Source organism: Gymnodraco acuticeps, unplaced genomic scaffold, assembly GCF_902827175.1.
Source record: "Gymnodraco acuticeps unplaced genomic scaffold, fGymAcu1.1, whole genome shotgun sequence".
NCBI classification, from domain to species: Eukaryota; Metazoa; Chordata; class Actinopteri; order Perciformes; family Bathydraconidae; genus Gymnodraco; species Gymnodraco acuticeps.
Genome location: NW_022991022.1, coordinates 675,768 through 697,890, shown reverse-complemented (window position 1 = coordinate 697,890; position 22,123 = coordinate 675,768). Strand labels below are relative to the sequence as shown.

At 39.4% G+C, this 22,123-nt stretch overlaps 1 protein-coding gene and 2 non-coding genes across 3 annotated transcripts; 2 read left to right on the top strand and 1 right to left on the bottom strand.

The window, feature by feature from the left end:
• The first annotated feature begins 10,574 nt into the window (after window positions 1-10,574).
• On the top strand, window positions 10,575-13,619 carry LOC117559509. The gene is made up of 8 exons (XM_034236303.1): window positions 10,575-10,698; window positions 10,869-10,980; window positions 11,374-11,522; window positions 11,684-11,737; window positions 12,441-12,497; window positions 12,922-12,981; window positions 13,341-13,500; window positions 13,607-13,619. Exons 1-8 carry the CDS (start codon window positions 10,614-10,616, stop codon window positions 13,617-13,619), a joined length of 690 nt encoding a protein of 229 aa, XP_034092194.1. The 5' UTR covers window positions 10,575-10,613.
• A 1,886-nt stretch (window positions 13,620-15,505) lies between these two features.
• trnap-agg lies at window positions 15,506-15,577 on the bottom strand. The gene has a single exon. It is a non-coding gene; the product is annotated as a tRNA-Pro (tRNA).
• Window positions 15,578-19,174: 3,597 nt separating this feature from the next.
• trnap-agg lies at window positions 19,175-19,246 on the top strand. The gene has a single exon. It is a non-coding gene; the product is annotated as a tRNA-Pro (tRNA).
• The last annotated feature ends 2,877 nt before the right edge of the window (window positions 19,247-22,123 follow it).

Below are 22,123 nucleotides of genomic sequence, written 5' to 3'. Positions count from 1 at the left end.
TGATATGCTGCGGACTGTACTGTTACTTTGATCCGGTTACTTATGTTGTGGCAGATATTTAATTAAGCTTTCTAAACGCTAATGTTATATTAGTCAGATTGCTCTGAAGATGGGAGGTGATATTCTATTAATGTTCACATTCACACAGTCAGTTGATTTGCCGTCTTTCCTGCAACGGCAGTTTTTCTGTATTTCCTGTCTCCTGTAATATGACTTGATCGCTTTAAACTCTGCACACTGAGCTCTGATTGGTCAGCAGGTAGTACTTTCACTGAGTTGAGCTCTTAGCCTGTAACCTAACCTGCTCCGGGGCAGGTTAGCCGCACAGCATAAGTTACCATGGAGATCTAGCTTGCTAAAAAAGAGAACCAGCGTCGTAGGACCGAAAACACAGAGTTTTCCCTGAAGTTAGCTCGCTAAGCGAAAATCCTGCTTCGTAGTACAGGCCTCTGGTGGTCCAGTTTTCGCGGCTTTATTTTGTTTCCCATAGGGTATTTATTTGATTTCTGGTTAGGGGAGGGAAACTCTGGGTCCTACGGCCCGTGGTGTGGCTGGCTCGGGTTACCTCCTTCTGTTTGTTTCTTTTGGCCAGTCCTCCAGACCTCTTTTCGTTTGCCGGATTGCTTGTGTGAGTAAACGGCTGTACTTCAATAAATGATCGTAATCAAGTGGTTTTTGCGTGTATTATTTTATGTTGCGGGTCTCCCCACAAACCACTACCACGGAATAGAGGGCGGGTCGTAACAATAGACACGTCTTTTCTGTGTTAGAGTTTTACTCTCTACTGGGTGTACTTTGAGGGTTTATGACTCTGCAGACCGTTTGCAGAAAAAGCTACATAACACACAAGGGGACGGGTAATAAATAGGAAAAGCATGACATGGGACCTTTAACATGCACTGTTCAGAGGAGACAGCGTGAATTAGGCCTTCATGGTCTAATTGCTGCAAAGATCCACTACTGAGGATGAACAACAAGAAGAGGAGAATTGTTTGGGCCAAGAAACACAAGGATTGGACATTAGACCAGTGGAAATCTGTACTTTGGTCTGATCGGTCCAAATTAGAGATTTTTGGTTCCAACCTCCGAGTCTTTGTGAGACGCACAGAAGGTGAGCGGATGGTTTCTGAATGAGTGGTTTCCACTGTGAAGCATGGAGGTGAGATGGTGGTGGGGGGGGGGGCTTTACTGGTGTCACTGTTGGTGATTTATTCAGAATTCAAGGCACCCTTAACCAGCATGGCTACCACAGCCTTCTGCAGTAGCCAGCAAAATATAAATCATATTCTGGATTTTTTAACACTTTTTTGTTTACTAGATAATTCCATATGTGTTCTTTTATAGTTGTGATGTCTTCAGTATAAATCTACAAAGTAGAACCAATTTAAATAAATACAACATTTTGAATGAGAAGATGTGTCCAAACTTTTGACTGCGTCTAATACTAGTGTATATCTCTCTCAAAATATATATTCTGTGTGTGTGTGTGTGTATATATATATATATAGAATATATTATAAATACATGTTGGCAATAATTGATTGATGAGATTTTACATTAATTTATATTAACGTTTTAATTACTTAATGACCTTTGTACTAGTTCCCCTATTCTTTAACAAGTAACATTTTAGATGTGTTTAATTTATTATTGAACATATTTATTCATTGATTTATTTATGAATTATCTTCGCGCAATTTGAATTAATCCAAAGTATTTATTTGTATTTGCTTTTTCACATTTAAAAAGAAAAGGTGAATAAATTAGCACATTAAAACTAAATTATCAAATTATGTCACATTTAACCAACTAGTGCCTACATGTATGGGTAATATTTAAATCAGTAAATTAAATGGCATATTATTCAATGTATGGATTTTTATAAATATATTTATTTTTGGTAGGTTTGCTCTTCCGTAATACATTTTAATTATCATAATAAAGTACATGTGTCTAATAATACTTACATACAGTACTTTAACTTGTAAATCCAATCAAAGTTTATTTATAAAGCACATTTAAAAGCGATTTTTGGTCGAGCCAAAGTGCTGTACATGTAATAAATACTACAATCACATAAAAACACATTACTACAATCACAATAAAAGACAATAAATTACAACAGATATATAAAAAACACAGGGAAAAGTCAGGAGTCGTGCTCCGCTCTGACTAAAAGGCCAGGGAGAAGAAGTGTGTTTTAAGAGTAGATTTAAAAACCCCTAGGGTCTGGGCCGACCTCACGTGGAGGGGCAGAGTGTTCCAGAGCCTAGGGCCAGCTGCTGCGAAGGCTCGGTGCCCTCGGGTTTTGAGCCTGGTCTTGGGCACTACCAGCAGCTCTGGCTGGGGTGTAGCGCTGGAGGAGTTCAGCTATATAGGCCGGAGCCAGCCCATTTAGGGCTTTGAAAACAATAATGGAGTATTTTCAGTGTGGTGTTTGTACTTTTACTTCAGGATCTACTACCTGCAGCAAGTGCTGATAAAGGGTATAAAGTGTTATTAATGTGATAATAAAGTGCTACTGAAGAGTGTAAAGTGTTAATTAAGGGTAAAGGGAACAGACCTGCTCTGTGTATCCGAAGCTGAGGCTGTAAAACAGCGTCCAGAAGTTTCTGGAGTCTCTTGTTCTCCTCTTTGGAAAGAGACAGCTCCTCCTCGTACTCGGCTATCGTTTTTTTCAAACAAAGCAAATATCTCTTCAGCAGCAGCAGCAGTGAGTCGCTGCTTCTTCAACGACAGCAGCATTTGGACTTTACTCATGATTACTAGATCACCTTTTCCTGCAAGCTCCGTGAAACACACCGTTTCTCTCTCCATCAAACTCTCAATCTGACTGGCGTTGCTAACGTGTTTCCAGCTAGCATGCTAAGCTAGCTCCTATAGTCCGAGGTAAACGCTCCAGAAAAAAGAGCACACAGTCCATTCAGAGGTTTATCCAAACACACAGATGATGGATCAGTAGTGCTGGAGCTCACACACACTTTCTCAGGAACACAGAGAGAGAGAACCGTAGCGACGAGACGCCGTTACCGAATAAAATGTGGGACGAACAACTGGTGATATCTTCTTCTTCTCTTGTTTTTGGCGGATTGCAAACAACTTAAAAAGGTGCCTACCGCCACCTACTGTACATGAGTATGAATCATCACATCATTCCAACTCTTTAACCTATGATATAAACAAAATTAAATTAAAAATAAATCAATCAATAAAACCATGAAATAAATAAAACAAAAATACAAATCTATGTTCTTTCCTGACCTAATGTTAAATTATTTTTCCTACCCCAGTTTCACTGAATAATTTAAACAGTGCCTTTCTGGTAGCTACTCCCTCTCCTTTTGTTCCCAAAACACCAACCACACTCCATTCCCTCTCTGCCTCTAAAACTTTAGCCTTTAATTGTTATCTTTCCGCTTTATAGATGTCACAATGTAACAAGATATGTTCTACATCTTCTTTTACTGCACAGTTCCCACACTTGTTACTGTCACTTTTCCCCATGATATACAGCGTACTATTCAAAGCCGTGTGATTTATTCTGAGTCTAGCCATCATGATTTCCTCCCTTCTGTTTCTTTCTTTATGAATATTAATTGTAATTGTACTTTGTGATAGTCCTTGCCTTTCTGGTCTTTCTCCCACCTTTTCTGCCAGACCTCCATCCCTTTTTTCTTAATGACTGCTTTTTCTTCTCCAAGTTGAACTGGTAATGTTATTTCCTTTTGTAGTGCACATTTTGCTCATTTATCAGCACACTCGTTCCCTTTCACCCCCTTATGTGCAGGCACCCAGCAGAACTGCACATCTATACCGCCTCTGTGCAGTCTTAACAGGCTATGATTCAGTTCTATGAGAATGTCTTCTCTGGCAGTTGTTGTTGATTGTATGCTTTGTAATATGGAAAATGAATCTGTACATATAACCACCCTATCTGGTCTGACCTCTTCAACCCACTGCAATCCTATTATTACAGCAAGCATTTCTGCTGTATACACTGATAATTGATCAGACGCTCTTTTTAAAATAGATATAAAGTCTGGGATGTATATGCCAACTCCAACACACTCTTCCTTGTTCTTAGAACCATCTGTATAAATGTGTAGGTAATTGTAGTACTTTTCGTTCAGATACATACTTGTTTTAATTCCCACTTCATTTATTTGCCACTCTTTTTTCCTTTCTACAATACTCATATCTATTTTAGCTTCTGGGGAAAGCCATGGGGGAACACTGCTAAATGGGGTTGCTTTGGCAAACGTGATATTCTCCACTCCATATGCCCTCGTTCTCTCCTTACTCGTCCAGCCAAACCCACGTCCCTGGAATTTTGCATATTCCCAGCAATCCTGTAATATTCTATTTGAAATATTTTCTTCTCCACTTCCTTGTAGTCTGACCCAGTATGACAGAGCAAGTTTCTCTCTTCTGATCTCCAGAGGTGTCTCTCCTGCTTCTATCAGAACTGCATTGATAGGGGATGACTTTATCGCTCCAATACACAGCCGCAATGCTTTATATTGTATTCTATCAATTTTTTAAAAAGCGATGTTTTTGCTGCTCCATACGCTATACAACCATAGTCTATTGTGGACCTCATAATTGATCTTTAAATGTCTATTAATGCTTGTTTGTCTGCGCCCCAGTTGCATCCAGCTACAGCTCGCAATAAATGTAATACTTTTTAGCCTTTTGTTTCCACTTGATTAATATGCATTTTCCATGTATATTTGCTATCAATCCACAGTCCTAGGTATTTGAACTCATTCACCTTTGTCATTGGACGATCATATAGTGTTAGCTGTTGGTCATCAATCTTGCGTTTGTTTGTAAATACCATGTAGCATGCATGACTTTCTTTCTGACATTTTGAATCCCCAGTTATATGACCACCTCTCCACTTTTTTAATCGCTCTAGCTATATTCTCCATTACCTATGGGGCATGTCTTCCCCTCATCCAAATAGCCCCATCATCTGCGTATAGAGCCGATTGGATGCATGTGTCTAAGCATGTAAATATCTCATTAATCATGATGTTAAATAATATTGGACTGACTGCACTCCCTTGGGGAATACCATTTTCTATTTCAAAATAATCGGAAATATCTGCTCCAACCTTTACTCTAAATGTCCTGTCTGTTAAAAAGGCCCTACCCAATTGTACATTCTCCCTCCAATACCCATTCTACTCAATTTGATCAGTAACCCATCCCTCCACATATAGTCATACACCTTTTCAATGTCAAAGTACACTATTGCCATTATCTCTTTCATTTTCAATGTTTTTTCCACATCGTTACTCACTCTTACTAATGCATCTATTGTGGACCGCCCTTTACGAAATCCGCTCTGAAAACTACTCAGCAGCCCTTTCTGTTCCAGTACATGTGAGAGCCTACGGACAATGATCTTTTCCATCCATTTACATAGGTGTGATGTAAGAGCTATTGGTCTATAGTTACTAGGGTTAGCTGTACTGTATCTTTCCCTGGCTTATTGAATGGTAGCACGATTGCTGTTTTCCACACACTTGGCATATCTCCTTCTCTCCAGATTTTATTGAAAAGACTCAGCACCATTTTCATAGTTTCCATAGGTAACTTTCTAAACATAGCATAACATAGCTGGTCTTGTCCTGTGACTGTATATCCTGTACCTTGCAAGGATATTTTGAGTTCTGACATTGTAAATTCCACATCCAGAGCTGACCTATTATCCTGTCTCTTCTCCTTCACGTTTTCATTCTCTGCTAGTAACTGCTGTTTTTGCTGCCTATGAATATCACTGAGATGCTCCCCACTATGTACTGCTGCAAGTGTCCTTCCTAACATATCTGCCTTCTCTTTATCTGTCACTGCCAGCCTCTCCCCATCAACCAAAGCTGGAATTTTAATGGATTTCCTTTTCCCACTCATCCGCTTTAACATGAACCAGACATCTTCCTAATGTTACTCCTCTGCCAATGGTAGAACACAATTCTCTCCATGTTCTCTTTTTTGTATATTTGATTGTCCTTCGAGCAGCTGCCCTTTTCCTTTGAAACTCTAGAACATTATTTTGAGTCATGTTTTTCTTTAACATTTTATTTGGCTTGTAATGACCTCTATGCATTACATTGCATTTAGCTGACGCTTTTATCCAAAGCGACTTACAATAAGTACATTCGACCAGGAAGACACAACCTTGAAGAAAACAGAATCATATAAGTACATCAGGTTTCATAGAGCTAAACATTTCAAGTGCTACTCAACTGGCTTTAGGTAAGCCAGTCCTTTATTAGTATAAAAGTGCTTTGTTAATAGTTCTAACGCTCGAAATGGAGTCGAAAGAGATGAGTTTTCAGTTTGCGCCGGAAGATGTGCAAGCTATCTGCTGTCCTGATGTCAATGGGGAGCTCATTCCACCATCTTGGAGCCAGGACAGCAAACCCACATGTTTTCGACGATGGGAACTTGGGTCCCCCTCGCAGCGAGGGCGCAACGAGTCGTTTGGCTGATGCAGAGCGTAGTGCACGCGCTGGGGTGTACGGTTTAACCATGTCCTGGATGTAGGAAGGGCCAGATCCATAATGACCTCTATGCTTCCCTCTGATGTTAGCAGGTGTACCGACTCCTCACACCATATCCTAAATTTCCCCCAATCAGCTTTAGCAAAGCACCACCTGGTTATTACACCTCCTTCCTGCATATATACATTAGTATTCATTTTAGTAAGCAAACAAATGACATCAGTTATGACATCATTTACCTGTCATAACCCAGATAGCAAAATATATTAATTCAACATTGGATTTTGGTTAGATTGGTTATTTTTGGTTGAGGTTGAAAAATCAATGTTGATTCGATGTGTTTTTACAAATACCAGTTCAACGTTTGAAAAAATGTTGTTGAATCAATGTAATATAGATGCCGGTTTTTCAACGTTGAAATTCCCTACATTGAATTGACATTGTTTCAACGTGTGGCGCTATCCCTTTTCGGGCGAGATCATGACCCAGCGTCGGAGGCGGGGTCTGGTTCTTTCCTATGAGAGCTGCTGTGCATGAAGACAAAATGGCCCAATTTTTGAGAGAGCGAAACGTCACAGATTACCCGTCATGCCTGTTGCACATTGCACTTAATCTTGAAAGCACGTTGGTCATGTGAAAGAGCGTACACCTCAGGGTGTGGAGGAAGGCAGGCAGTTCAGTTGCCGCCAAGCCGCCTGAAGAGAAGAGACAGATATCACAAATCGGTAAGAAATGTAACGTGACCGTTGTGCATGCCTACTCTATATGTTCACCTCAGTTACACCCTGTTATGTTTTTTTAGGCTATTCAGAGCGCAAAAGAGGGAACTAATTACTTATAGTAATATATATCATCAACGAATTTAACGTCGTTCATCCCATGACGCAGTTGATATTTTATTGCCCTGACTAGCACCTAGCTAACGCAGCGCTAGCTAACATAATCTAACATTAAACTCTACCATCCTACAGAAATTACATAAAGTGTCCACTGATGCAGTCAAGCTAAAGCATTATTTAGGATATTTGGGTGAAATTGTGCATATTTTTTGTTATAATATAGCCTATATCATAAATTAATTAAACAGTTCATCGCATGACGCAGTTGATATTTTCTTGCCCTGGCTAGCACCTAGCTAACGCAGCAGATACACTAGCTAACACAATCTGACATTAAACTACCATCCTACTAGGGATGCCAGCGATTAATCTATTATTCGTTACAGTCTCCATAATCGAAGATTATTTTTAAAATTCGATTTTATTTATATATTTTTTTATTATTTATGTTTTGTTTTTTTTCTGGCTTAGTTTCAACCAAAATATAGACTAATAATAGTAATAGTATTCATAATTGTAAATGGCCATTGGTCACAACACCAGTTTTGACTGTAAAACTTGGAGGAAGCCAGCAGACTGCTGGACTGCTGCTGCAGCTTGCTACACACCGACCCCGCCGATTTGGATCATGGTCAGTTTCTGGCATCCCTACATCCTACAGAAATTACATCAAAGTTGGTCTGATACAGTCAAGCTAAAGCATCATATAGGATATTTGGGTAAAATGTATGTCCTAGGGGTCCTGGACTCCTGGTTGAAGACCCATGGAATAAAACGTGTAATTCTAGGGAATTTCGTCAGTACAGTTATATTTGCATTGCACCAGGAGGCTGATATATATTTGTACTGTTAGTTTATGCATACTGTTTTTTAATCTGCTTTGTTTTCCTCCATTTTCAGGATTATACTACAAGACGAGTCAAGGGGATCACTGCAATACACAAGGCCAAGTAAAGTAATTATAGCAGTGCCACCTCTCTTTACCTAAGATGGCTTCTTATTGGTCTAAAAGACGTAGAGTCATCAGAACTGTAAGGGACATGGAGAAAGATATCCTTAAGGAATACGAGGAAACTCTTTATAATAACAAGTCACATTTAGACCCCTGTGTGAATAGGGAACCACCCTTCAGAATCTCACACGTTTCCCAACTAGATACACCACTAGCTTCCCATGTACACATGGAAAATGATCATACTGATGGTAGTTTAGCTGGAGATGATGAAGTTGAATCAGATCATGTACAAATGGGAAATGATCATACTGATGGTAGTGTGGCTGGGAATGTTGAATCAGATTCTGACTCCGACAGCCATGACGAGCATCAGCTTAGTCAGGATCTGCTTATGAGGAGCCTAAGATATTGGGCAACATCCTACTCAATCAGTCTGGTTGCTTTGTCTGCTCTGCTGTCCATCTTAAAGCTTTTTCACCCTATGCTCCCTAAGGATGGAAGAACTCTGCTTAGAACACAACATGATGTTGCAACCACTCAAATGCAAGGTGGCGAGTACTACCATTTTGGATTGGTGCAAGGGATACTTTCACGATTGAAATGTTTTGAGTTTACCAGTGAGCCTCAGAACTCTTACTTTACAGTTCAACATAGATGGTCTCCCTCTCTTTAAGAGTTCAAGACTTCAATTCTGGCCTATACTTGCAATTCTGAAATGTGATTATACTAAGTCCCCATTTATTGTCGGTATCTTTTGTGGTTTAAGCAAGCCCAAGTGTGTTGTTGAGTATCTGCAGCAATTTATTAGCGACCTTAAAAATGTACTGGCTAATGGCGTTGTTCATAATGGTAACCGATTGAAAGTACTGGTTTCCTCATTTGTGTGTGATGCTCCAGCCAGAGCCTACGTTAAGAATATTAAGTCACATAATGGCTATTCAGGGTGTGACAAGTGTGATCAACATGGTGTGTGGAGGAAGAAAATGACTTATCCTGAAACAAATGTCAGGCTCAGGACAGACTCAAGTTATTGTGATATGATTGATGAAGAACATCACTTGAAACAGACACTCAGTCCTTTAACAGGGATAGTAAAGATGGTTTCTTCATTCCCAATAGATTATATGCACCTCTGTTGTCTTGGTGTGATGAGAAAACTGTTGAATATGTGGTTAAAGGGCAATCTAGCCACTAGGCTTCCTTCACAAACTGTTAACAGTATATCAAGCAAACTGCTGGGGTTACATTCCCACACCCCTTGTGAATTCAATCGCAAGCCAAGGGGTTTGAATGAGCTGGATCGTTGGAAAGCTACAGAGCTCCGATCCTTCATACTGTACTGGGGCCCTGTAGTTCTGAAGGATTGCCTTCCCAGTGAGATTTGACAACTTTATGTTGTTTTCAGTGGCCATGTATTTGTTTTTGTCTCCTGGAATTTCTGGCCAAAAGGTTGAATTAGCGCATAGATTGATGATTTCCTTTGTGGAACACTTTGGACAGTTGTATGGCAGGGATCAGATTGTGTTCAGTGTACACCAGTTTATACATGAATACAAACAATTTGGACCTTTAGATAATGTTTCAGGATTCCCTTTTGAGAATTATCTTGGCCAAATAAAGCATCTTTTACGCAAGCCACACCAACCTCTACAACAGGTGGTCAAAAGGTTGTCAGAACAGCCATGTTGTGAGGTTCCATTACCAACAGATGAACCAGTCTTACAGAAAATCCACACTGATGGTCCACTCCCTCAACATTTCGGTGTTGCTGTACAGTACACAAAGGTCTCCAGTAGTCGTTTTACCTTGTCTACAAAGCAGGGGGATAATTGTATTGAGGTGGGACATAGTATTGCAGTAGTGCAGAATATAGTAGAGGAAGAAGATGAGGTATATGTGATCTACAAAAGGTTCAGACACCAAGAATCATATTACACTTATCCCTGCGAGTCCTCATGCATAGGTACATACAAGGTTAGAGAGTTGTGTGACAATATCGGGGTTGGTAAACTTGGATGTATCAAACGTAAATGTGTTCTGTATCCAGAGTCAGAAGGAAATGGCCTCATAGCTATTCCAATAGCTCATATGCAGTAGCATACCGCTCATACTGCTGGGCGAGTAAATGACATCTTATGATTTATGAGCAGGTTTTTTTTTTAATCATTTACATTATTTCCTTTATTGTATACAGAATGGAAAGGGAGGTGGTGCTTTGGGCCGTTGTACTTTTTCCAAATGGCGGAGCTGCAACAGTTCTTGTCTTGGTTCAGTCTAAAGGAAGGTAAATTGTTATGGCCCCCAAAAAACATGTATTTGAAGGCCCTTAAAGAACACATGACGGCCCATAAAGGATGGACCACATATGCGAATGTCCGGCTCTTGATTACTTGTGGTAAGTAGTCACTGCATTACTATTGTCTATTTTCAAGTATATAGGTATCCACACGTTTTATGGATGGCAGTTTGAATGTGTGTGGTGCCATACCACATATGACATATGTGTCACAAGTGAGACTAGTCAGTAAAATGTCATCCTATTATTTTATGCTTTTTCTTTTACAGACTCATTGGAAAAGGCCAAACGATACGAAGAAAAGTATGTGAATACTGGATGTCCAACCACTGATCTGAGCTCTGAGGACGAAGCAGGTGAACGTGGGAAAAGAAGAGTAAGGTACAGTTGAATTCCTGTAGGAGGTCAGGTTCCATGTCTGGCCTGACTTTAACCCTTATCAAACAACGTCGCATTGATAAGAACCAGTATGCGTGCATAGGCAGGAACCAAAAGAACCCAACCGCTCATAAGATGCAATGGAAAAGTGGTCACAGCACTCCCAGTGTGGAGGAAGCAGGCTTAGGATGTTTACTTTGATCGCTCCCTCTTGAGATATATAATCCTTGGTTTCTGTGTAAACAATAAGTAAAAACCCCACCTCCAGTCCTGTGATAGACTAGTGTCATCTCTATGTGTACCTGTACGTCAAGCGGCCTCATTCTACAGAAATGGGCCATGGGGCAAATTAGTTCAATTAATGGGAATGTTGAATGTTTCATTTTTATTTTCCAGGCCAAATCCTGTGTACATGGAGTCAGATGGGGAGTCAGAAACCAGCTGTGTGAAGAGAAGATTTGCCAAGCCACCTGATGTTCATTGTCCTACAGTGCTCCCAGAATCCAGCCAGTACCCCTCAGGACCAACCCCAAATGCAAGCAGTGGTATGTCATTACTTATTAAAATGGCAGGAACAATATGTAATTGCATGTGAGCTTTAATTTACAAGCATTTAGTTCCTCCAACAATACATTCAAACATCAGTCATGTGATATGTGTTCAAAAGTTACAGCATCCATTATTCCTGTCTTTTGTTCCCTTTTAGCCTCTGGAGGAAGCCACTCGGAGGATGTTCTGTCAATTCACCAGGCTGACAATGGTAAGTGAACCACTTCACACTAGGGATCGACCGATATGGCTTTTTCAAGGCCGATACCGATTATTAGTAATCAACGAGACCGATAACCGATATTTGGAACCGATATACATTTGCAGTAATATCAGAAAATCTTGGTCTCAAAATGTAGAATAACACAAACTCCAACACAACTTCTTTGAAATGCCTTTTTATGTTTGCTGAACTTTTCAACATCTTAAAACTGCTTTCCTCTCTGTGACCCTGAGTAAAGTCAATGAAATAGAAATAAAATGAAAACTACTAAAACTTGTTCTGAACTTCTGATATTTGAGTCTCACTCATTTAGTAGTCCCAATTCAGCAGCACCAGATTGTGGTGCAGAAAGCAGAGTTGCTGCGAGGCTCCACTAGCAATCCCCCCCCTCACAGTTTATCCGCTGCGAGACGCTACCCTGTGTAACTGGGATAGAATTGGATCGGGACATTGCTCGTGAACACAGAGTGGTGACTGCAACCAGAGAAACGGCCGCATCAGATCCAAAGTTTTATCGGCAATTTGATTTTTTTAAAAAAGGCCGATAGCGATATCTGTAAAATGCGGAATATCGGTCTGGATAATCGGTCGACCCCTACTTCACACTACTACCTCCGGGCGGACAGTATGTAAATGTGCTTTGTCCGAGTTACAGCATTCATAGTTCATGTTTTGTGTTCTCTCATTGTAGGCTTTTGTGGAAGCTATTTGGCGGAGTTGGACCAGTCAATGGACCACTGTAATGATGGTAAGTAAACTAATGGTGTAAAAGTCAGGCACATTCATGTGGCTGCCGATGACAATTTATTCAGGACACCGGAAATATGACCCAATGTTTCAGTCTCTCCGAAACGTTGGTCATATTTTCTGTATCCTGAATAAATGGTCATCGGCAGCCACTTGAGTGCACCCCTCGTTATTAAGTAGACTAATAGGCTATTATATGTCTTTTTTTTATCTTTGGATCACAGGAATTATCAGCACCTTAGGTGGGAAACTATTCTTTAATTACTCACTCTGTAGTCAAGTGTGTTCATCCCTCAGGTCTCCTTTATCTAAAGTTGGAAAGTAACTATATGGGGCTAGCTAGGTGCAATTGCTATATGGTGCTCATGGATAACAACTTTGATAGTGCTCATTTGCCTTATTTAGTTATTTCTCTCTTTTTCTAGGATTGCCAACATATAACTCCAGCCCCTACCACGCTATGCCATTAGAGAAAGCAAGGAATGGTATGTATTTCTCATCTTAAATGTTGTTTTTTTTTGGAAAATTCCCAAATTCATGTTCAATATAAAGAATGAATAGCAGCTCAGTGGCCTTGTGGTTAGTGTCCGCCCTGAGATTGGGAGGTTGTGAGTTTGATCGCCGACCGAGTCATACCAATGACTGTTAAAAATGGTACCCGATATCTCCCTGCTTGGCACTCAGTATCAAGGGTTGGATTGGGTTAAGTCCCTGCGACATACTAGCATCATGTCCAGGGGGTGTACTTATACATCATGCTGCGGAAACAGGATATCGGCTCCTATGGGCCAATGGTTCTCATGGCTTACTTATAAACAATTAATAATGGTGTCTTGTCTTTTAGACGGCGGTGCCAGCTATGCACATGGCTCAAGATTAGCTGACTTCAGCGCACTGGGCTTGGCTCACCTGACCCCGCAACACCCATCCCACCCCCCTTCAGCTCCAGAAACACCACGGGGGAGATTATATGGAGAGGAATCAAGCAGAGTGTTGAAAGGCAAGTATCATTTTCTGAGCAGGTTCTTAACCGTACTGATGCCTTCTGAATTGAGAAACCTATCCCTTGTGACTTTCCCATCTTTTCATGTTTTTTGTCATGGTGTTAAGGCTTAAAATGTAAGCACTTAAACCTGCACTATGTAACCTTTTTGTGATTACAATGTTATTTTGTCCAATCTGTATGGTAGTGTTAATACAATATAACTTAAAATTGGGGTGGTTGATTTTGGTCTCCCTGCTCTTCTATTGAGACATTTAGATCCTTTATCTAGGTGAGACATGACCTTGGTTTGACAAAAATTATGACTTTATGGTCAATTTCTCCCCCGAGCAAGCAGGCAGGCTCTATAAACTCAGTGGTAAATATTTCAGCAGTTGTGCTGGAGACCTGTGTTCAAATCCAGGGTAAATAGGAAAGTTACATAGTGCAGCTTTAATGGTTACTGTTGGCAAACACTTATCAGTGAGTTACTTAGTGTCATTCTAAATTATTGGAAATTAAAAATCTATCCTTGAAATGTAAATTAAAACCTTTATTTTTCAAGACATTGCTGCCATGACAACCACGAAGATGCTTACCGAGCTATGTATGGAGGTGAAGCAGATCTCACGTGACATTAACTTTATAAAGACGGAACTTGCTAAACTAAACATTCATGGAGCTGGACCAGAGTCACAAGAAGACAACTTCCCCATAATGCTTCCACTCACCAACGAGGAGAAGTTTGATGAGACTGAAGCTGCTTTGAGGGAGGAAGCAGTCCGTCGAAAGATGGTGAACAATTTTTACACAAAGCATTTTCTCTATAATCTGTCGAGGCTTCTAATATTTTCTGTATGCATTTGCAGGTATCCTGTGGATCCTTATAAGTTTTAAAAGTCTTACATTTCTTGTTTGAAATCTTAAGGGCTTATGTCTGGAATTGTAGGAGTGGATGCATTACATTTATTTTTCACTTGGATGTGTGTTTGACAGAAATATTGTAAAAATACACCTCGCGAATCACGATAATATTTTTCTTAATCAATATTTGACAATTTCTTAGGATTGCCAATTTGGTTGTTGGCATTGTTTGTCGATTAGTTTGGACACAGTAGTGGTCTTATTTCTTCCTTAGAGGTAATACAAATGTGTTCAAATTCATTACATTTGTATTTATTTATAAATGAGAAGATGTCTATTTACATAGTACACTGTAGCACACTAATCATTTTCTCTCGTCTGTTAAGATTACCCGCCTGGCATTAGTCGGAGGGACCAACTCGGAAAATATGATCCGGCGAATGCTATCCGCTGCCATGACAAACAGTCTAGCCTGCATCTTCAACTGGGTGGGAAAGGGAGAGAAGAGGGCCTTCAAGGACACGCTGATAAAGGACTGCATGTTTGGTGAGCCTGCACCTCAAAATACTAGGTTTACTACTTTACAACAGATTTGGCAAATATTGAATTTAATTCATAAGTCTTTTACATTTCTTTCTCAAGTTGATAAGAATGGATGCAAAATGCATCCATTCTTATCCTTATCTTCATATAAGTGGTCCTCATTAATGCTCATAATAGGATGGCAGCATTTCTGTCTACTCGCTCTGCATCTCAAAGGTGGGCTGTGGACATTTCAGAAACCTGCCTACCAGTGACATTATTCCTAGCTAATTGGAAATGACCATTGATGATGTCACTGATGGGCACGTTTCTGAACTGTCCACTACCGTCCTCTGAGACACAGAGCGAGTAGACAGAAATGAGTAATAGTGTGAATCAATTATATGAAGATGTGGTTGATGGGTGAATTGCTCAATTAAGGCCGCCTGAAAACCTAGTACACTAAACAGTACACACTGGAACGCATCCATTGCAGCTTTCTTCTTCTTATTATTTCAATAAACAAAAAATGTAACTTCCTGTGGGCTGAGAAACTGTAAAACTAAAATGATTGTATGATAAGTTGATAGAGTTTGATAGAGTTATCAAACCCATCTGAGGTGCAACTTTTGCAATAAAGAGGGCTCGTCCGGGATTTGAACCCGGGACCTCTCGCACCCTAAGCGAGAATCATACCCCTAGACCAACGAACCATGAAAAGAGAAGATAGCCATCAGATTATCTCTGAACTTTACATGCCACGTTGCATGACTTCTGCTGCTCCCCTTTAACCTTCAAATGTAGATTTCCTGGTGGTTCAGAGCCCTCTAGAGGCGCTTTGTTGACCTGCAGATACAACCTGATGCAACCCTGCAGAAGTGACCTCTATTAAATCATCTTTATCTCACCAGGGCCACAGGAATGTTATGGAGGAAAGAAATTGACACAGGTATAAATAAATGCATGAATAAATATATATATATTAAATTCAGGAATAAATGTATACATAGGGAAATAAATAATGAAAGACTAAATTTAAAAAAATGCCTCAATAAATAAATAAAATGAATACTTAAATAAATACATAAAGGAAGTGAAACTCACATTTTAAATATATTAAATAAATATATATTCTTACTTTTAATTATCATCTTGATTTTTTTATAATTAATTTAATCATTACCATATATTTAATATTTTTCTTTCACAATTGTCTATGTATTTATACTTCCCCCCCCCCCGTCCAGACCCCCATGGTAAACACATTTTACATCTTTTACAGAGAAAATGAACTTAAATTGTACCAAATAACCTTTAGACTTTCTCTCTTCCTCATAATATCACAAAATAATTTTGCACAAGGAAACTCCTGAGGTGAAAGAATGGTGAAAATGATATTAACAACATTAAATGCATCGGTGACAATCTAGAGCTTCCATTTGATTTAGAAATAACTATTTTAGATACTTGGCTCAGTAGTCATAACATGTAATACAATTCAATCTAATGTGACTTTTGCAAATGAGCAATTCTGTATTAATAATATTCCAACGTCCGAAGAGAGAACCAAGATGTAAAATATGATTAAATGGATATCAATAAACAGGGCCGGTTCTAGCCAATTAGCTGCCCTAGGCGAGATTTTAGCTGGTTTACTGTCCTATAGTATACATCAGTGGCGAGCCGTGACTTTTATACCTAGGCCCTCTGACCCTTCCCTCGAATAAAAATAAGAGATATTACGTCACAGCGTATACTTCAGTGGAATATCAAAACAGCGGCCCTGGGTGCAAAACGCATCAATGACAGCGACCCTCTACCACACAAAACAACACCATTTATATAAACACCTATCATGACAGGCTCCCTTACTTACAGCCAAGTAACAATTGCAAATGAATTAAGTCGGCACTGCGGCCCACATTGAAAATGATTTAGGCCTACCTTTGATGATCAAATCACTTAAATACGAAGTCCATCCTCCTGTCCTTTTGGATGAAGCACTTGATGGCGGGTCATGCAGCTGATCCTTTGCCACTCCAGTTTATCATTGTAACTCAATCCTGAAAATGACTCGGTTAATAATTTCGCAACGATGTCATCACTATCACTGATGTGAGCCATCATGAACAAATTTATGCTAATTATAAATCTATCGATCATAAATCTATCGTTTAGATTTATGATTCAAAAATAATAAAAGTAGGGTAGACATGTGGATATTATCCGGCTGAACAAAACGTGCATTTATCTAACAGGTTCATTTTCCACAGACCTTATTTCGAGCTATTTTCCAAAATCCTATGGAGAAATGCCATTGCTTTCTGTCGAGGGAATCCGAATGAAGCTTACTTCCGGGTTATAGGACGCGTCACTGCACCACTTGCATAGACCTCACAGCGGGCGGAACTTGTCATAAAGTCCGCGAAAATAAAGCCCGCCCATTTAGAGGAAAGATATGATTGGTCAATTGTACAGTCAATGTTGTTACATCAAGGCCGAAAATGAGGATGTGCACCAACGGTCAAAAACAAGTTTTTCCCTCCCAGAGCTGCCACCGCAGCGCCCCCCCCCCCCCCCCCCCCCCCAGATCTGGCGCTCTAGGCTTACAAGATAAATGAAACCCTCTGGAGAGCTGGGATGTAGGCTGTTTGTGTTCTTAAAGTATTTTCAAGTATTAAAGGTAGGGTAGGTAAGTTTGAGAAACCGGCTCGAGATACACTTTTTGTTATATTCCATGGAATGCTCTTCCATCCCGATAGCAATGAATATTTTAAGTGCTTTGACAAAAAATCCATTAAAAAAAATGTCATCTGTGGAAGCCGTGGTGCTGTAAAAAGCACGACCAATCATTTTAGCCGGCCCGGCTAAAATAACTGGATGGCCTACCTGCCTGTCAGCCTCCCATCTGTGCACAAACTTATCTCGTGTCCTCATTGGTCATGTGCGCGTTCGTGTGTGTTGGAGGAGGGGCTCTATATGGAAGTGGCAGATTTTCTCCGGTGGTGTATTTTCAAATTCTAGCGATCTCGAGCCGGTTTCTCAAACTTACCTACCCTACCTTTAAGCATAATTTACCTACATTTGATTTATTTTGCTGACTTATAACTGAACTTATGAGACATTATACCTCTTCTCAAGTGAGGGGCCCAGCTCTTCGTATATTTGTTTCTGTATTTGGCCCTCGGTGAAAACATTTCTCACTTTCTCAGGAACACAGACCTCAGACGCCAACAGCCCAGAAAGCATTGGGTCTGAATGCATTTCAAGGTGCAGTACGCGCGTACACGTTTTAAAATATACTGTAAATAAATCTATGAATTGCCACAGAGTTTATACAGAGGAACTTTATCCATCCCTTTTGATATGTATAGTTTTATCAGAAAATGACTTTAATTTAGTAACTCAATTATGTAATTTAATATTTACAGTAATTTCTAAAATAATGATATGTGCGTACACAAGGCTGAAGATCAATATTGTCACTATATTTATTGATAAGTAAATGAGGGAATAAATAAATAATAATAATAATACATGGGACTTTTATAGCGCTTTTCATGAAACTCAAAGACGCTTTGACAGAGAGTTAAGAAAAATAAAGACAAGAGAAAACAAATAAAATAAAATAAATAGATAACAAAGAAATACAAAAGAGATAAACAAAACAGCAATGAAAAATGCAATTAAATTCACTAAAATAATAATTCACACCCAGAAGCTTAATTAATTCCAGTAAGTTAATTCACAAAAGACATTTAAAAAAGAATTGTCATAAAATAAAACATGTTTAAAAATAGGAAAACAATTAATTGGAAGTATGAACACATTATTTATAAAAAAGAATAATCCTATCAAAAAGGTTTGTTACCATTAAGTAAACATAAAGGAAAACATTTAATATTCACACTGCATATGTAAATGTAAATGTATATAGCTCATAAATCGTGACAAAATTATTAATATCAATTTAAAACAGTCGAACATTCAAATAAATATGTCCATGTCTGCCTGACTGAGAAAACAATACATTATAAATACAATATTGTATGATATACTGGTGACTTTAAGGTGTGTCTTTGAGTTATTAAATGTTAAACTACATAGATGTTTTGATATTTTCCAAGCATAAAACAGGACATAATTAGAAAACTGTTGGGGTGAGTGATGCCTTGTGTTTTGGCTGCAGTACTAAAAACGTCCCACAGATGGCACTGTGGTTTATCTGAAGAAGACTGGACTACTGCAAAACGTTTGGACAACGTGGCAGTTTGTAGATCCAATAATAGACAGCCTACTGAGGTGTGCATGGTTCGTTGGTCTAGGGGTATGATTCTCGCTTAGGGTGCGAGAGGTCCCGGGTTCAAATCCCGGACGAGCCCTTCTTTATGCCCCTCAGGGTCTGACAGAAGCAGTTATTCCTTTAGAGCAGGGGTGTCCAAACTTTTTTCACCGAGAGCCACATATACAAAATGATACGAAGAGCTGGGCCCCTCACTCGAGGTGAGGTATATTGCCTCATAAGTTCACTTATAAGTCAGCAAAAATAAATCAAATGTAGGTAAATTATCCTTAATACTTGAAAATGCTTTAAGAAAACAAACAGCCTACATCCCAGCTCTCCAGAGGGTTTTATTTATCTTGTTAGCAGCTCATTCCTTCAAACATAAGCCTCAGATTGCTTATCATAAGAGGAAATAGGAAGGGTTTATTTCAAGCGTGTTATGAAAATAAGTTATTGGGCTTTTTTCTTATCAACTTAGATTTTATAGAAACATTTGTTCAACTTTAACCAACTGAATTTGTTTGAAAAGTGGGATGGTAAGTGTCGGAGGAGCTGATAATTTATTCCGGCAAATTACTCAGACCTACTAATTGACCTAACAGAAGTTATTGAGTCTATGTAAGTTTACTGCTTGGCTCAGATCCACCAACGTCAGCAAGATCTCACCTCTACTAACTCCTGAAGAACCAGGTTAAATTAACTGCTGTTTCAATTCAGACGACCCGCTAAATCTGTTTAAGCGATCCCGAAGGATTTTGATATCAGTAAATGAGGTGTGGCCCTACCTAAGTGTGAGTGTGGCAGTGTGCAATATTACATTTGAAGCAGGAGAGGAGAGCGCAGATGTCTTATAAGTTGTCCCAGTCCAATAGGTGGGATCAGTTTATTTGAAGAAAAATAGGTCCAAACTTATACAGGGTTTTTACCTTCTCTCTTTACAACATTACAATCCTACAAAACATATCATGCTGTGGTCATGTTCTAATATGCAACCCTAATTCACAGTTTTACATTTATTACACTAAATTGTAACTTCAACTTCCCAATTCAGTTGTGATATTTAAATCTCCCGATATAATTTAGAGGCATTTCCTCATAAATGACCGGTGATAATAAAAAGCACATTCAAACTTTCATTCAACAAGTTCATTTGCTCATTTACACATTCAAATACTTCAACTAGTCCCGCATGAATTCGGAGGGCCTTTCCTCACAGGTGGCAGGGTACTAACTTTCAACAAACATTAATTCATTCCACAATTCACATTCGTCCACAATACACATTCGTATACTTCAACTATAGTCCCGCATGAATTCGGAGGGCCTTTCCTCACATGTGGCAGGGTACTAACTTTCAACAAACATCAATTAATTCCACTAATTTCACAAAGAAATTCACTCAGCTTTCAACAAAGAAATTCGAGAGATATTTACCAAGTTTGAGAGAACCTGACAGAGAGCAAAAACCCAGCTCTCAGGGAGAGAGCTTCTACCGGGAGAGAGTATACCAGGGGAACCCCCCCCCCCCCCCGCTCTCTCTCGTTTGCTCCCTCTCCACCAGTGTCTTTATGCTCAAAGACAGGATAGAAAAACCCAAAGACACCTCCTCCATCCCCATATTTGTGGAAACTGGGCATGGCCTCTGATGTACAGGACTGGACATATTCCCTGTGTACTGCTGTGAGGGGGAGAGGGAAGAAACTGCCTTCTCCCTTATCAGTGACACCCATAAACCATTATAGGCCTTACACTCAACTTAACAAACCACTTTGTTTATACTGTAAATATAGAAAACCATAACATATGAAACATTTTCATTGTGGGTTATACAAGAATATAATTGACTATATTTTATTATAACCAACTTTCGTTTGAATTATTCAACCTAATATGAAGATCTCAACAGGCTTCTTAAATCATGAATACTACTGAGTAATATCTGTTTTTATCTATATTCAACCCTTGTGTTGTGTTCAAAAGCTGTTACCGTTCATGGTGTTCGCGGGTCAATTTTGACCCATGATTTATCTCAGTTCAAAACACACACAAAAAAAGAATATCATCCAATATTGTTTTAACTACATCATAACTAACTTATGATGCATTCATAACCGTACAATCCTGTTGTAATGTAATGTTATGGCCCAAAACACATTACACCACATATTGCACACGTGCATGTGTGTGTTCAGGTTCAAGTGTTAGTGTACGCGATACGCAGGGCTGGCAGCATGTCCTTTACCCCCGCTCCTCAACGACGCCCACCAAAATCACTGAAGCAGAGCACCATCTCCCCCGTCGTCATCAAGAAAGCATCTGCAGTCTCCGAAGCCTGATAAGGATGTGTGTGTACAAAATGCAACTAACTCTTACTGATATGTGCTGGGTCCAGGCTCAAGGGCGTATGGCACTCTCAACTCTTTCCAGGACATCCCGGGGCCCTGCCTGCCTATAGCTTTGCCGATATCTGTGTTGATAGGTAATAGATTAAGAGCGGTGAATCATCTTAGATACAGGAAGCGCTCAAACGTTTGTGTGAGTTTATCTAATTTAGCAGTGATTCCATGACAGCCACAGCTTGTTACAAAAAACATGACTGATAGTGTGTTTAACAAACTTAAACTAGCTTTATTAAATGTCAGGTCTTTGGCAGGAAAAACATTTTTAATCAATGATTTTATCACTGAGCACAATCTCGATTTTATGTTTTTAACAGAAACTTGGATTGAACAAAATAACAGTGCAGCTGTTCTTATCGAATCAACCCCTCCCAACTTTAGTTTTATGAGTCAGGAAAGAATGCATAAGAAAGGGGGTGGAGTTGCTATTCTGTTCAATGATTCCCTTCAATGCAGGAAGACATCTTATGGGAACTTTGATTATTTTGAATATGTGGCCCTTCAGCTGAAATGCTCCTCTCGAGCTCTGTTCCTAAATATCTATAGACCACCCAAATACTGTGCAAGCTTTTTTG